General features: G+C 42.1%; 7 protein-coding genes across 7 annotated transcripts; 3 read left to right on the top strand and 4 right to left on the bottom strand.

Moving 5' to 3' along the window:
- Positions 1-34: 34 nt before the first annotated feature.
- On the bottom strand, positions 35-3,699 carry SJAG_05019 (mitotic cohesin complex subunit Psm3; the record flags this gene model as incomplete). The annotated part of the gene is made up of 2 exons (XM_002176052.1): positions 35-3,628; positions 3,685-3,699. 2 exons carry the CDS (start codon positions 3,697-3,699, stop codon positions 35-37), a joined length of 3,609 nt encoding a protein of 1,202 aa, XP_002176088.1.
- A 55-nt stretch (positions 3,700-3,754) lies between these two features.
- Positions 3,755-5,608, top strand: SJAG_05018 (atypical/RIO/RIO1 protein kinase; the record flags this gene model as incomplete). The annotated part of the gene is made up of 2 exons (XM_002176051.1): positions 3,755-3,798; positions 4,081-5,608. 2 exons carry the CDS (start codon positions 3,755-3,757, stop codon positions 5,606-5,608), a joined length of 1,572 nt encoding a protein of 523 aa, XP_002176087.1.
- Positions 5,609-5,779: 171 nt separating this feature from the next.
- On the bottom strand, positions 5,780-6,964 carry SJAG_05017 (autophagy associated protein kinase activator Atg17; the record flags this gene model as incomplete). The annotated part of the gene is made up of 1 exon (XM_002176050.1): positions 5,780-6,964. The coding sequence occupies one exon, from the start codon at positions 6,962-6,964 to the stop codon at positions 5,780-5,782; it is 1,185 nt and encodes a 394-aa protein (XP_002176086.1).
- A 668-nt stretch (positions 6,965-7,632) lies between these two features.
- SJAG_05016 (protein-S isoprenylcysteine O-methyltransferase Mam4) lies at positions 7,633-8,334 on the bottom strand (the record flags this gene model as incomplete). Its single annotated transcript, XM_002176049.1, has 1 exon — positions 7,633-8,334. One exon carries the CDS (start codon positions 8,332-8,334, stop codon positions 7,633-7,635), a length of 702 nt encoding a protein of 233 aa, XP_002176085.1.
- A 665-nt stretch (positions 8,335-8,999) lies between these two features.
- Positions 9,000-15,395, top strand: SJAG_05014 (hypothetical protein). Its single transcript, XM_002176047.2, has 2 exons — positions 9,000-14,704; positions 14,761-15,395. Exons 1-2 carry the CDS (start codon positions 11,873-11,875, stop codon positions 15,151-15,153), a joined length of 3,225 nt encoding a protein of 1,074 aa, XP_002176083.1. The 5' UTR covers positions 9,000-11,872; the 3' UTR covers positions 15,154-15,395.
- SJAG_05015 (NADPH dehydrogenase) lies at positions 9,419-10,803 on the bottom strand. Its single transcript, XM_002176048.2, has one exon. The coding sequence runs from the start codon at positions 10,682-10,684 to the stop codon at positions 9,557-9,559; it is 1,128 nt and encodes a 375-aa protein (XP_002176084.1). The 5' UTR covers positions 10,685-10,803; the 3' UTR covers positions 9,419-9,556.
- On the top strand, positions 15,290-16,133 carry SJAG_05013 (hypothetical protein). The gene is made up of 3 exons (XM_002176046.2): positions 15,290-15,446; positions 15,508-15,669; positions 15,723-16,133. Exons 1-3 carry the CDS (start codon positions 15,419-15,421, stop codon positions 15,776-15,778), a joined length of 246 nt encoding a protein of 81 aa, XP_002176082.1. The 5' UTR covers positions 15,290-15,418; the 3' UTR covers positions 15,779-16,133.
- Positions 16,134-16,245: the final 112 nt, after the last annotated feature.

Raw genomic sequence — 16,245 nt, forward strand, 5'->3', positions numbered from 1 at the left:
AAACGACGCATATGAAAAGTACAGTTTACAAGAGTTAACCTTCCACAAAATTTGCAGCTTCCTCCCGAGTGATGGGCTGAACAGAGGAGACTTTGTGATTAAATAAAACGCCAAAAAAGCTGTCAGCTTGTTTGATCATCTCTGGACGGAAGGTGGTACAAATGAATTGGCTTGTTTGCGAGAGCTCCTTCACCATTGCTGCTATAGCAGTTCGATATTGGGCATCAAGGTTTGCGTCGCACTCATCAAGGATATTAAAAGGTGCTGGGTCGCAGCGCTGAATAGCAAAGATAAGCGTCAGAGCACAAAGTGACTTTTGACCTCCACTTAACTGTTGGATATTAAGTTGTTCGTCATCCTTGCTGTTGAAGGAAACAGAAATAGAAACTCCCGTGTAATTGTCAACTGAAGAATTTGGTTGAGAAAATAAGGATGCACCTGTAACAGAGCTATCATCAACATCCATGTCATCATCACCCTGGCTTGCTTTTTGTTCAAGATTGATGCGACGTTTCATCACAAGTTGTCCCCGTCCTGCAGGAACAAGCTTTTCGAATATCTCGCTGAAATTCTTAGCCACTTGTTTGAACGTTCGTTCAATTGCTTCATCTTTTCGTTGATCAAGGACAACGGTTAATTCTTGAATAGATTCCTGCGAACGCTTCAATTCGTCACGACGTTGAGTGAGTGAGTCCCGCTGCTTTGTAAAGCTCGTATATTGTTCAAATGCCTTTTTGTTCACATGTCCAAATGATTTTAGATCAGCGCATACCTTATGATATTTCTTGACAACCGCATTGGAGCTTGAAGAGGCATATTTTTCATATGCGTCATCTGGAAGTACACCGAGGGTTCGGATATTGTCATTGCATTCCTTCTGACGAGCAAGTAGCAGACTTTTCTTCGCCGCGGTCCGTTCCGTTAATTTGGTATCTCGTTCAATAGATTGAGCGGTCTCCTTTTGCGTGTCTTCCAATTTTTGTATTTTGGACTGAACATCATCTAAGTTTGCTTTAACACCTTGAATACGCTGCGTCAAAGCCTCATTTTGCTCTTCTAAGGAGGCAATTCTAGTTTTCAGCTTTTGAAGCGCGGACAACTTGCGCTTCATTTCACCACTTTCATTTGAACGTGTAATGAGATTAACGCTCTCCTCAAGTGTTTTTCGACGCAGGTATAAGTTTGTGTGCAGCTCAGTTTCAATAGCGATTTTCTTTTCCTCTAGTTCAATCCGCTTCTTGTTTAAGTCCTCATATAAAGGTTTGACTTCACCAAGTTCTTTTAACTTAGTAGCTAAGGAAAGTTGTTCTTCTTTCGACAGCACATTCTGGAAAGGTGACTTCAACTCCTCGAGGAAACCATCGCGTTGTCGTTTCATCTTCAGACACTCTGTTTGGATAGCATCAAGCATCTGACCTTTTTTATCTTTCAGTGCCTGTAGTTCAACAATCTCACGAGCTAGAGTGGACTCTTCATTCCGAAGCGGCTCAAAATCAACAGAATGCTGTTGAAAGGCCACTTCTTTTTTCTGTATGGCGTCAATGCAAGCTGTGATCTCTTGATCCAATCTTGCAATATCAATTTCAACTTGGCGTAGCTGTTGTACATAATTTTCGTGAATAGTGCGACACTTATTAACCGAATCCAATGATTCCAATCGAGAGTTACGGAAATCTCGATAACCGCCTGTTAAAGCACCCCTCTTGTCTGAACGATCACCATTTAGTGTGACGCCGTTGAGGTGGTGCGAACGCGCATACTGAGAAGCGACATCCAACGAGGGACAAACAACTGTTTTTCCAAAAACCTGCATAAAAGCTGGCTCGAATTTAGCATCAAACTTAAGTCGTTTTACGAGCGGCAGAGCATCGCTTGCTTCAGGATAATTGACGGGCTTGGGATGAAGTTTGTTCAACGGCATAAACGTTACCCGGCCAGCATTTTCCTTGTACATGACTTCGAGGATATTGCTCGCCGTTTCGTCAGAGTCCACTACAATATGAAAAAGACTGTTTCCAGCAGTCGCTTCCACAGCAACTTTAAAGCGATCATCAACAGTGAACAGTTCACATAGTGGACCAAAATAACCTTCAATTTTTAAACGCTTGGCAATTTCTGCCACGGCCCTTAAACCGTTTGCCATATGACGATCCATAGTAGATAATAATTTCTGCTCGGCCTTTAACATATCATTTTGTGCAGTATTGATGAGCGATTTGAGCTTTGATTCATTACGCCAGGCCTCCTTACGTTGATCCAACAAATCATCACGATTTTCTTGCTCCTCAGAAAGATTAGAAGAAATCTGTGAAAACACGTCCTGCCGAGTCTGTAGTAAATCCATAAGTTCTGCTTCTCGCGCCTTTTTATTACGAATATTGGCATCAACGTCGTCAATTTCCTTCCTCACAAAGTCTCCCGAAGCTTCTTGCTCTTTTAAGTCGGCATCAAGGATACTAATTTGATTGTTTAGCCATGCGTCACGCTCTTCGTTGCTGTTAAATTGAGTTCCACGACCACGTTTATCCGACAGGAGTCGTGTTTCACTTTCAAGGGAGTGTAAGTGTGCACGGACTTCAGTTTCTTTACTCAACAATTGTTCAAAGACGGGAAGTATATTGCTCAACTGTTGCTCTTTTTCGTCAATAAGCTTCACAAGACTAGCTAACGCTTTTTGCTTATCTTCACGTTCATGACTGGAGCCCTCTAAAGCTTGTGACAACTGATCACGATCTGACTGCATTGCTGCGTGTGATTGTACGCAGGAGCTGTATTCTTCTTCAAGTTGACCCTTTTCCAATTCATGCAAAGAAAGTGCATGTTTCAGTTCGACGACTTCAGCACGCAACTCTTCCAAGCGTCGTTCACGGTCCATAAACTTTTTAGCGTTTGCATCGGTTTGCTGTTGAGCATTTGTGTGGTCTTGCTCAAGTGTCTCCAGCGCGTTAGTGATTTCCTCGTTTTCCCGAGAATAAATTGTGTACTCGAGACACCGGCGCTCATTATCTTTTCTGTAGAATTCATTAAGTTCATTCTTTTCCTCGCCAAGTTCATCCAACCGTTCCTCAATGTAGCTGAGTAATTCATCAATTTTCTCAGCCTTGAGCTTAGTTTCGTCCATAATCTTTAGCGATTCCGCTCGACGTTGATCATAAACCTGTGTTCCCGCAACCTCCTTCAGCAAAGCTAGTCTTTCAGAATCCTTAGCATTCGTAAGAGAGGTTACCCGACCCTGAGGAACAATGTAATATGGATTGGAACGCGAGAAACCCGCAGACTCAAGCAGATTAATGACCTCAGTTTTCGTAACTGTTTTCCGATCGAGTGAGTACTCGTCTTTTTTCATTCCAATGGTTCTGCGAAGAATAACATCCGGCTTTCCAGTGGGGAAACGATTGTCCTCATTGTCGAAGGTGATCTCAACGTATGCACTTAGAACCGTCGAACCTGGACCTTCGTGTAACAGAGCCTGCCGCTCTTCGCGACTTAAATGTGTGTATGCATCACTTAACACAAATCGAATAGCAGCGAAAAAGTTGCTTTTACCAGATCCATTCCTTCCAACAACAACATTGTGATGTGGACTTAAAGGTTCAATCGCGGTATAATCTTTGTAGGATTTAAATCCCTGTATTGCAATCTAAAAGAAAACATGTTAGTAGCTATACCGTAGCAAGTGCATACCTTTTTAATGTGCATTACACGATGAGGTTGTGTGTTAATGGTAGGAGTGAGACGCGTCCACCCTAAAATCATGTCGCGTCGCGTACCAACGCCTACGCGTCGCAAAAATGTTCTGTTAAAAGAAAATTGTTCATATACGAAGTCACCTATTATATAACCTAAATCCACACGTTCTTGTAATTATTTCTGTTACATGTGCAACTGCTGCATTGTTTATGACTAGGGTTGCTATTAATATGATTATTAGATAAACATCTTATACTATAAACAAGAGTTATTCATCAGTTTGTTTTCTTGTTGATTCTCAAGTGAATTCATAAGAATGTGACATTTCATAGGGAGTTCCACTTGGTCTTACTCTAAATTTTTTTCTGATGCCACACACCAACCTAGCAGAAACTTGCTAAAAATGGCAGAGTTTACCACTGATGCCAACGCTCCTTTAAGAACAGAACTTAATGTGGGTGATGAGTTTGTCGAGGATTATGATTCTTCGGAGGATTTCGACAACTTTGATGATGTTGACGACGTCTTAGAAAATGGTCGTCATTTTAATCGACAAGCGCCGCTAGGAGCGAAAGGAGTATCTACCTTGAATCCAGGCGTTGCGCATGAAGAATCTGTGCAAAAACTTAACTCTTACATGTCTCGTATTCATGTCGAAGACGGCTTTGAGGGACCTAGCAAGTTGCAATCTACGAAGGACAAAAGTGACAGAGCAACTTCAGAACAGGTACTGGATCCTCGCACACGCATGATATTGTTGAAAATGATCAATAGTGGAGCCATATACGAAATCAATGGCTGCATTAGCACAGGAAAGGAAGCAAATGTATATCATGCCATCACGGAAACTGGTGAACACCGTGCTATCAAAATTTACAAAACATCTATTCTTGTATTTAAGGATCGCGATCGTTACGTCTCAGGCGAGTTTCGTTTTCGGCACGGCTATAATCGTCGGAACCCCAGAAAAATGGTAAAGACTTGGGCTGAAAAGGAGATGAGAAATTTGAAACGTGTTTATTCTTCTGGGATTCCGAGTCCGGAACCTCTTGCTCTGAAGCAACACGTCCTGCTTATGAAATTTCTGGGTAACAAGAGCGGTTGGCCTTATCCACGTCTTAAAGATGCAGGCCTTTCTGCTGAAGATGCTAGCAGGGTGTACCGACAGGTGGCCCGCCATATGCGGACGCTGTATCACGTTTGCCATCTCGTCCATGCTGACTTGTCCGAGTACAACATGCTTTACCATAAAGGAAAGGTTTATATCATTGATGTGTCACAATCTGTGGAACATGACCATCCTCACAGTCTTGAATTCCTCAGAATGGACATCACGAACGTTACAACTTTCTTCCGTCGTTTGGGAGCAGCAACACTGCCTTTAAGTCAATTGTACCAATTTATTACAGAGGAAGGTAGTGTTGAAAAAGCGGATATGCAGCAACGCATAAGTGAGCTGTTTGAAAACCAGCTGGAAGAGAACGAGGAGGACGAGAAGGTGTTCCTGAAGTCCTACATTCCCCAAACGCTAGAGCAAGTCTACGACATTGATCGTGATACACTGCTGGTACATGAGGGACAAGGAAGTAATCTAGTGTACAGCCACTTGTTAAGCACTGCTGCAGATACAGAGACGCAAAACGACGAACAAACTGTTCATGAGTCAGAGGATGAAAACGAAGACAACTCCTACAACACCGAAGATGGAAGTGAGAGCAACCCTGATAGCGCTGGTGAAGAGTCTGAAATTGAAAGTGACAAACCAAGAGCTGGAAAAGCCCGAAAGCAGGCTGAAACTGCTGAAGAAAAACGTGCTCGAAAGCAAAAAGTTCGTGAAGAAAAGCGGGAAAAGCGGAAAAACAAAATGTCCAAATATGAAAAGAAAAGACGCATAAAAAATAGCAGCGCCAAGAAGTAAAGGAATCCATTATGACTTCAGCAAGGTAAAGCTCGAATTCACAAAGGGAAAAGGTTTTGATAGAGGACTATACATCAATAATTGTTTGTCATACGGGAAAATAAAATAGTTTTTGTGGTTCTTGTTATCATCAATAATAATAGGGGAGTGAAACATGTTCCAAAAGCATCATTAGTGTTTTGTAGACCGATCTTCAATATCAGGCAATTCCGAATATTGATGTTCGGTAATCTCAAAATGGAGAGGAGGATCTGTAACAGCGGGCCAAAGAGTTTGAGGCAGAAAATCGCCATGACGATTAAGGAAAGCAACACGAGCCTCAGACTCGCCGCTTTGTTCCTTTTCCAGTTTCGTGACAAAGTCCCGCACAAGACCGCGCATCCGTGTTTCATATGCTCTACGCCTTCGGACCTCATCCAACAATGAGTTGTAAGTCTTGGCGAACTGGGTGTAATGGTTGCGCAACTGGATTAGCTCCTGTGCAAGCTGGGGAATTTCGATCCCGGTTTGTGCTTTAATTAGTTCATGGGCAGCCTCATGGCGTTGGTTCGTAAGCTCGTTTTTATTCAGTTCTTCAGCCAATGGTTCTAATTGAACAGATGCAGCCTGAATATTCGAGCTATAATCGTTCACAGACTGTTGAAATGCCCGAGTGCTATCTAGACCAGATTTGAGTTGGGCGAGGACCACAGGAAGGTGTTCACTATCCTCACGTAAGACTTCAACAAGTTCACGGGAAGCTGCTTCATCCAACGTCGAATAAATTTCAACCGCCTTCGTGCACTGTTCATAATGTTGAGCTACTTGAAAGAGCAAATCGGCTAGTTCCTCGGCTACGGAATTGTTAGTAGGAACCGCAAACTCCAAGTTAGTGTTAAGTAGGCGTGTACGGTACTGAGAGCAAAGGCCTTCGTCCAGTAAGCCCACTAAACGTTCATAGGCATTCCAAACGCTGTCGGTAACGCAACGCAGACGTGTCTTTAAGTCCTCTAGAGCAGTGTCGTCAACAAACGCGTACAGATTGTCATGATTGCAGCCAAAGGCTAGATCAACAGATGTCTCACGTAACCGTTTTAGCGCAGCCTCCAATTGTTCGTGCAACTGACTTAGCTGGTTGAATGTAGGATGTTTCTGAACCAAACTGAGCAATTGTTGGATAAGTGCCGTGGAGGCGTCCAATCGCGAACATTGGGAAGCTGTCAACTTTGAAAGCTCTTTTAGACGCTCATGCTGTTTCTGATAGTGCTGTAGCATGTTCATTGCTTCCTCGTCAATTCTGTGCGCGGCTTCACAGTACTGTTGTGCCTGCGATAACGCGTTCTTGGCCTGAATCGCCCATTCTGACAGCTGATCCATAGAACAGGGACCTGGACGAAGAACAGTCAGCCAACGTTAGTTTGTAACAACTATTTCAGAAAGATAGATGCTGATGAGTGAAAAAATATCAAAATATAATGTTGTGAACAAGATAGGTGAGTGTTTATCGATTCCACGAGACGTGCGCTTCGTGTGGCAACGAAATACGCGACCAAAACGTTCACCTAACTATATGCTACTGCGCGTGCAAAAAGTTGTGCGCGAAACCTCAAGTACTAACACAATTCCAATCCTGTGTATGGGATGTGGTGGTGTTGTTAGTGTATGAATAAACACAGCTTCGGAGTTATCTGCAAGCCACGACTGACCAAATGAAAGTCAAACGTTAGAACGAATTTCTCAACAGGAGATTACTCGTGTGCGGAAGTACAAAATATTTGTTGGGGTTTCGTCAAGAAATGGGACAGTCGTTTCGCCATGAAATTTGGCCTGTCAACAAAGACGCAGATCAGTGCAACAAATTGCGTAAGAAGGCATCAGCACGTACAAGAGAAGGCAAATGAAACATTATGAAAGTGCACGAGAAAAAAAAATAACGAGCACAAATGCGTGGCATGAAGATCCAGGCAATTGATGATGACGGTTAGGTGTTACCACACTTCTCTTTTTATTTGTTCCTCGACCACAAAACAATCGCCAAGCCATCATTAGTGAATGCCAGGCAAACCACTTGGCACGCGGCTCTTGTACTCCTTGTAAGCATCTCCAAAGAAAGTAGTCAAATGTTGCTCTTCATAGTGAATACGACTGTCAAAGAAGCGCCAGAGAACGTAGCCAAAGATAGCAGTGCTGAAAACGTTGCGCAGACACAACTGTGTTCCCAATGCCCACACAAAAAAGCCAGCATAGGAAGGATGGCGCACGTAATGGTAAATACCATCGGTTACAAGCTTGTGTTCTTGTTTTTTTTCAGTAGCAACAACGTGTGAGAACGACTCGCCGGCGTGAATCATGGCAAAAGAACGCAATGCTTGTCCAATAACGACTGCTACTAAGCCGACAAGGAGCATGATTAAACGAATGCTAGCGCAGATCCATCTAGGCATAAACAACTTGCTCAGCAACCCGGGACCAGAGTTTCCTCGGCAGAGACAATATTCAATAACGCCAAGCAACATCGCGTACCAATAAGAGTTACCATTGTTGAGAATAAATGAATCGAATGAGAGCTTAGATGGTTGGAATCGAGCTGTGATGAGGTATTCCAACAAGTGAAATAAAGCCAGTTGAGCCAAAAACAAAGAAAGACCAAAACGAGTGAAGAGCCAAAACACAAGGCCTGATCCGAATATACAGCCTAGTGTTGCTGCAGTCAACGCGGTCAAGCCTACTGCTGAAGTCGTATGCATCTTAGACGTGTCAGACATGGTTGGAAAAAACAAACCGGGTCTTCCCAATACAAGTATTTTCTGTGTAGTGAGCGAATTCTCCCCTCACGCGTAACCCTCTCTTTAAACAAACAGTTAGTAAGGGATGTTTCAAGCCGGGAAACAGCATCAAATAAGCCAGAAGCCCAAGCTAATTCCCAACTAACTCTACCCAGACAAGCAAGCACACTATTTCGACCCTCCAAAAAAACTCAAAAAACGATTCCAAAAAAATGTCAAAACTTTAAACTATATACCAAAAAGACTACAAAAAGCAAACACGTCAGAATACACCAGCTGCCCTACACGACGGGACCGTCCAGAGGACGAGAAACCCGAGGCGTAAGAGATCATCGCTGAAGGGGGAGAACAGAACCTGAAAAGAGATCCTGTTGTCCCTCCCGAAGAAAGAATTGTCTCACCTCTTCGGGCAACGGTGCTTCCAATCATCATCCGTGTTGAGTTCTGTGGCTAGGTTAGGAAACCCAAGCCGGACGTATACTATAGAAATGATCCTATGGAGTATCGTCGATGGTTTTCTGTGGAGCGAGCCGTGCCCTTTTATAGTGTTTTCGTGTGGGGAAAAGCAGTCACACTTTCGGCTTTCCATTGGACAGTATCAATTAATCGCGTGTCGTTTAAGCTCTCGATTAGTTGAAATAGCATATAGAAAGCTGGGGCGCTTTTCGTACTTGGTGTAGTCAAATAAATAAAGACTTATGAAGGGATATGCTTCGGAACAGTAGTATAGGGATTGTGAGTTGAGCTGTCCGGTGGTGCGCGAGTGAAGGGTTGCAGATTCCTGAAATGTCTTCAAGAAGTCACCTTAATAAGTCTCTTGTTTGCAACATTTAACATGCATACACACGCAGAGAAAGGATATGTTTGTACAATGTGGGGATCTACGAGATGGTCACTGTAGTAAATGCTGTTTTGTGTGAGACAAATAACGATTTGGTATACCAGAGGCGCCGACACAATTGATTTTTTTTCTCGTTTCAGCGTTAATGGTATGAAGCGAGTACTTTCAAAATTGAGTTGAATGTTAAGAACAAGGCGTTGATGATCATGTCGCACCTTCTAAGTAGTCGAACTACTAACCCGCTGTAACGTGTGCCCTGTACTACAAATCCAAGCTTGCTGTTGTTATTGTTCATTTCGGTCCTAATACACCTAGTACATACTATTATGGCAATAAAAAAAATTAATGACGTCTACGCACACTTCTAATGTACTGGGGTGCTAAAACAATTGGTTCGTCAAGCTCAGTAGCAAATGCACTCACGGCGGCAGGATTGCGCAAATGAGCGCGTCCAACGAATACGACGTCAGCTCTTTCCTCCTTCAAAACGCTTTCAATAGATTTTCCATCGCAGAACAAACCGACGGTGCCAACAGCCAATCCAGGAACCGCTTTCTTGACGGCCTCGGCGAAAGGAACTTGAAAGAAGGGTTTCACGGGAATTTGTTGGGCAGAGTCGGCGCCACCAGTACTGACATTTAAGAAATCGACACCGGCATCTTTCAATAATTTAGCCATTTTGACCAAGTCAGTCACCTCCCAACCCTTGCCGGGTTCAAGCCAGTCGGTACCGTTGATACGGTAAAACAATGGCATGTCCTCAGGAATAATCTTGCGGATAGAGTTCGTAACCTCAAGAGGGTACTTGACACGGTTTTCAAAACTGCCACCGTACTCATCGGTACGAGTGTTTGAAGCAGGAGAGCTCATAGAAGATAGGAAATAACCATGAGCTCCATGAATCTCGACAAAGTCAAAACCAGCGGTTACCGCGCGCTTTGTTGCACTGACAAAGTCGTCATGGATGCGCTTGAGGTCGGCCTTTGAGGCTGCCTTAGGTTTTGCATAACCCTCTTGAAAGGGGACATCGGTAGGACCGTATACATTATTTGGCCAGCCGCCCTCCGACTCGTCAACAAGATGGTTACAAACACCACGTGTACAGCTAGCCTTCCGGCCAGCATGAGCCAATTGGATACCAATTTTTTGGCCGTATGAATGAGCAAAGTCGACAATCCGTTTCATCGGGCTGATCTGTTCGTCCTTCCACAATCCTAGACAACCAGGGGAAATACGACCCTCCGGAGACACAGCAGTAGCCTCCATGACAATGCAGCCGGGACCGCGAATAGCCAGTGATCCATAATGGACAAAGTGGAAGTCATCGGCCATGCCATCAACAGCACAGAACATACACATGGGAGGTACCCATATACGGTTGTGAAAGGTCACACCTCTCAAAGTCAAAGGAGTGAATGCAACGGTTTTAGGTGTGGATTCGGCTGCACCTGCACTGATATTTTTGGTCATGGTCGTAAAAAAAAAAAACAAAAGAAATGATAAATAAAGGCTGATTTAGATATTTAACGGCGGAAGATGTACAAGAAGGAAAATACCAAAACTCTCCAGAAACCGAATTAATTTGCAACCAAATGTGGAATCGTCCTTGTGTGCTAAGTTAGCATTGGATTTCGGGGCCCTTTAAATCAAGGGGCTTCAGCCGCTGCTTACTTCAGCATAGTCGCTATGCTGACAAATCCAGTTCTTTAGCGCAAACTCTGCGACGGATGAACCAATAAATTGATGAGCGCCACCGGAAAGCGAGTTTTAAAAATGCGCCATATAAGCTATAGGTCTGTCGATTAAGGTAATTGCCGAGACCCTCGCACTTGTTTCTTGTTGAGACTATGGCAAACCGTAACATGAAATGGCTGGCCGGATAAAAGCGAATTAACCACAAGTGGGATTTCCAGAAAAATAAAAAGAATAAAACTGAAATAAAATATAAATACAAACGAATTACTGTCTTGGTTGAAATAGTTTCAATTACGACAGAATCAGTTTGTCCGATTTTAAAAAATTGATACAGAACTGCTCTGATTTATGAATTATTTATGCTCCAATAACAATTGCTACCTTGTTTCAGCGTAGAAGAATACCTTTACGAAAGTGGACGGTCGACATATGTATTCGTATTAACACTGGAGTAAACATCTCTTAGTAAATGCTTGGATTAACGGGAGCAAAAACAAATGTTTTTTTTTTTTTTATATTATATCATACTATTGTTATAACGTATACAGTTGTTAAAAACCGCAGTTATAATCTTACAACACTTAATTTACCATTGTCTGTGCAATTAATTTCCAGCGTATACTGGTTACGACATTTTTACAACGTTTCATGAAATTAATATGGGACTCATTTCGTGCTGACCCCGTTTAACTAGTCTTTCTGTGGAGGTTATCTAGTTTGTTTTGTTTTGTAATGGATTACTCAACCCGGCTAGCTTCAATGAAACCAAAAACAACAAAACCAAGCTTTTCCAGAATATCAACGACAACTCTTCTTGGACAAAGTCTTATTCCCTAAAACACATCGTAAACGCTTCCGAGTCAAAACTCACAGGACGAGTTCTACCACATCCCGGTGGATTATTCACCACATAGGACACTTAAGGAAAATAGACCTTTTTTTGATAATTTGTTCGCCAAAAACATGTCTGATGGGAGCTTAAATGAAAAGTTAAAAGGTTATCTGCAAGATAGACGAATTGACGAGCTCGTCCGAACGGGGAAAAATGACACTTTGACGACAAATGCATTTCTTGACTCCAGCTTGAAAAAAAACACAGCTTTTATGAAGCGTTGCAGATCATCGCTAAACAGCGATAATATTGATCTGTTTTTAAAAGACATTAAGACTTTGTCTTTGGAAAAATATATTCCTGAGATAGCAACAGCAATTGTCGAGGGAATGTCCAAATGTAAAACTTCTTCCGACATTTCTGCAGCAGCAAAAATAGCATACTGCTTGCATCAAAGATTTTTTACAAAGTTTTCGACGCCAATGTTGGCCCAGCTGTATTTCAACATATTCTTTTTGGGTAATTTTAACGCTGCGGCTCAAACATGTACCTTCGTTGAACCAAAGGAAAAGGAGCGTCAGGCTTTCTATACACGGCAACGGAACATTGTGCGTGTGCTGATTGAGTTGTGGCTTCGAGGTGTTGTTCATACTGCAAAAGATTTTGTCGACTTGTTACCGTCGTTAAGCGCTCTTTCAAGACGATCCAGAAAGGTTTGGTTCCAAAGCTATGACATGGACAAACCTATTGTTTTTGTTGCTTTCACTGAGATAGTGCGTAATGATGCGAAATTTGCTTCCTTGCCTGTTGTGCATGGCATCGTAAAACATTATTCCGATATTCTATTCAGTGATCCGTCCAGTAACATTGAGACTGATAACCGAGCCTTGTTGGATGCGATCTGTCCTCCAGAGTGGCGTTCATCATTCCGTTCTACTCTGCAGCATTATTATGAAAAGTTACTGAACTACCTACAAACTTACCATGCTGAATATATGAAACGGAAGAAACAGACACATGATCTGGCTGTAAACAGAGGAGAAGTTAATGAAGAGCGGATGCACGATCTTTCAGAAATGCTAAAAGTACAAGAACGCATTTATTCATCCTGTGAGCTTATAGCCAATGTTCTGCAATTGGAGAAACCTGATATTCCCTCAGAAGATAGTTCCGCTAACGCAAATGCATCTGTCGTTGCCGGGCTGAGTTCCTCATATTCCAAACTCACTCCTCTTGAACGGTCTGACAGTATTTGGGAGCACGATGATGAACGCAAGTTTTACGAGGACCTTCTTAATCTTTCTACAATGGTCCCAGAATCACTTCTGCCGAGCATTCCTTCCAACATTGACACGGGCTCCGTTGAACACATGAGAGATGCATCTATCGAAACGTTACCAATAACTGCTTCGTCCGAATTAAACTCGTTGTCCGACCTTTCTGATTCCGATGACAGTGAAGATGGCATACTATCAATCAAAACAAGTACGGAAGATGTCAAATCAACTACCTCGGTTGCAGCTCAGGTGAATGCTTATTTACTTAACTTGCCTACCCTAAATAACCCGGAAGCAATAGACAAAGCTGCAGTGGAATTTTGTTTTATAAATTCAAAGGCTTCAAGGAACAGATTAATTAAGACGCTCACGAGCGTCAATCGAACACGGTCTGATCTCCTACCGTACTATTGCCGGCTGGTTGCTATTCTAAAACAGATTTCACCAGACATAGCTAATGCACTGGTTGATTACGCCCGTCGTTCTTTTAAACGTATGTTGAAGAAAAAGGCTAAACACGAGTATCACTCACGGGTATTGACTATTCGTTACATTTCGGAGCTTACAAAGTTTCGTGTAATGCCTCTACATATCACCTTCCATTGTTTTCGACTTGCATTAACCGAATTTACCTCGTTTAATATTGAAGTATTGTCATTAATGCTTGAAAATTGTGGCCGATTTCTATTTCGTTTACCCGAATCCTCGGCACAAATGCTGACGCTGTTGGAAACGATTCAGCGCAAAAAAGATGCCTCTGTTTTGGCTCCTCAAGACCAATTACTTCTTGACAACGCATTGTACCATGTAAATCCGCCTAAACGTGCTTTAATCGAGGTTCGTACACGGCCAATACTGGAACAGTATCTTTGTAACGTTATTTACAAGCAATTAAATACGAAAACCTATCGGGCAGTTGCTGAAAGAATTCGGAAGATAAAATGGGGGGAACAAGAAAACACTCTTTTTAGAGTGCTTGCTGAAGTATGGCACATCCAATTTGACAATTTAAAGGCTCTGGCTCTTTTGATACAGGAGCTCATTCGGTATCATCCCGAAGACTGTTATGAGTACATTGATGATTTATTTGAAGATATACTTTTGGGAGTGGAAACCCGACAGGCATCTGAAAGCCAAAAAATCATGTCACGCGCTCGGTTGCTTGGTGAATTATACGCTTCCAAGGTTCTTGATGCTACTGCCATATTTAATCTTTTATTCTCTCTACTTCAATTGGTTAATACTTCATCCAATAATTCTAATACAGGGAGTCAGAATGCCACTTTAATGGAAATTGAAAATCACTTTGTGTGCCGTGTAATTTGCACCATTCTCAATGCTTGTGGACCCAGTATTGGAAAAGGAAAAAAGAAAAAACCGATGAACACTCTGTTACTACTACTTCAATGTCAATGTCTGAAAGAAGTTAATGTTCCGCTGGATGTTGTATTCGATATTCGCGATACTATTAAGGTTATACGTCCTAAACTGCCGTTATACAAAACCTTAGCCGAAGTACAATCGGCTTTAGAGAATGACAAGCTAAAGGCCCAGACTGATCATAGTTCAGTTGGCGAAACAACGTCGGTTGGAGGGGACGCTGATCACGCAAAGCTTTCTGATTTAGAAGACGCGTTTGACAGTGACAGTATGACGAGTGAAGTATCTTTGCTTTCCGGTGACATGGTACGTAGTCTTTTATTTCTCATTTACCGCTGAATCTTAACTAACCGATTTACTAGGAAACTATGGAAGAAGAGCCTTCAAAGTTAGGCTCCATACATACACAGAGTGACATATCTGTGGATGAAGAGTTTGAAACAGCCTTTGCGAAAATGATGAACGAAAGCATGACACCACGTCAATATGAACGAAAACCCATGTTTGAGGTTCCGCTTCCTTTACTACGCTATTCCAAGAAGGATGATGGCTCCTCTTCACCTGGGGATGACAAAGGGGAAAGTGTTAAATTCACCATGATAACTCGCCGTGGTAACCGTCAGCAAACACGCTCGTTAAACGTGCCTTCTTCTTCTGCGTTTGCCATGTCAACAAAGAGTAGGCAAGATGAAGAAAGAATGGAAAGGAAACGAATGAAAGACCTTGTGTTGAGTTATGAATTGATGGATTCTTAATAATGGGCCCTAATCTTAAAATTTGCTGAACTGCAATAATACCAGTCTTACGTAGATTAGCAGCAGTTTTATCTAACAGCAGGGCTATGCTACTATGTCTACTTAATTATACAAGTCGTGCACATTGACCAGGTTTCTTTATTCTTATGGTGTAATTGAACCCTGGTTCGAATCTCAGCGACAACACATTTCTTACCTACTTCGATCCACAGTTTAAGAACGGTACAGACGTTAATTAGGCAAAACTTGGCGTTTCCCGCTTAAAATGTTTAATATCCGGACTCCCTTGTTTGGTATGAAAGTTGTAATAGGAATCTGTTTCCGTTTGTAGCATCTGTTAATGATTTTATTCAGTTTGTTTGCTATTGTTAAATGCAGTAGCTATCCTGTCAGAAGATCGCTTTTTAGGGCGTCTGGGGTTGTCTCACCGCAGCGATTTCGGTTTTGGTGAGAGTAAGGATACTGTCAAATCCCGTGTGTTAAATCTTATTCGAGCCATCCGTACAGTAATGACCTGTATGTGATCCACTTACGAAGTTTAATTCCGGCTTTCGATTAACCTTATTTAGTTCCCTTGATTGGAATTAATGCTATTGTCATTGTTTACAAGCTTATTCTCGGCTAATGATATAAATATTTGTGGACGATGCAATCTTGCCAAAAAAATCAGGAATTATACACGATTTGAACGAAGATCAGTACAGGTGTACTGATTCAATCGAATCAATAGTAGCATATGAGAGTGTTACCAAGATCCGGCATTTGCTACTGAATTCTGGGGTAGAAATAAGTTTTCAATTCTTCACCTACTCGACTTGTCCTCAGATGAATGTACTAGAAACGGTCCATATTATTTAAAAGTAGGATAAGGTTTTAGTTTCATTCATTCATACATCTGTTTATTCTGGCTAATTGTTGATAAGTTTTTGACTTTTAACCGAATTGCTTATTTAACTTTAAAAACCTTATCTTATTTAAAGCCGAGTCATGTGCTGTGAAATATTTTGAACAGCTAATATTCTTGCTTAGGTCACGGCAAGCGACGAACAACAGCCGAATATTCGCTTAATAAGCCTATCATGAAGAAGTATT

Source organism: Schizosaccharomyces japonicus (genome assembly GCF_000149845.2).
Source record: "Schizosaccharomyces japonicus yFS275 unplaced genomic scaffold supercont5.2, whole genome shotgun sequence".
NCBI classification, from domain to species: domain Eukaryota; kingdom Fungi; phylum Ascomycota; class Schizosaccharomycetes; order Schizosaccharomycetales; family Schizosaccharomycetaceae; genus Schizosaccharomyces; species Schizosaccharomyces japonicus.

Bases quoted from the DNA above. Each gene is read 5' to 3' on its own strand.
- SJAG_05015 (XM_002176048.2), bottom strand. From the start codon at position 10,684: ATGACCAAAAATATCAGTGCAGGTGCAGCCGAATCCACACCTAAAACC.
- SJAG_05014 (XM_002176047.2), top strand. From the start codon at position 11,873: ATGTCTGATGGGAGCTTAAATGAAAAGTTAAAAGGTTATCTGCAAGAT. The intron at 14,705-14,760 runs GTACGTAGTCTT...CCGATTTACTAG, and splicing joins CTTTGCTTTCCGGTGACATG to GAAACTATGGAAGAAGAGCC.
- SJAG_05013 (XM_002176046.2), top strand. From the start codon at position 15,419: ATGTTTAATATCCGGACTCCCTTGTTTG. The intron at 15,447-15,507 runs GTATGAAAGTTG...GATTTTATTCAG, and splicing joins TATCCGGACTCCCTTGTTTG to TTTGTTTGCTATTGTTAAAT. The intron at 15,670-15,722 runs GTATGTGATCCA...AACCTTATTTAG, and splicing joins CATCCGTACAGTAATGACCT to TTCCCTTGATTGGAATTAAT.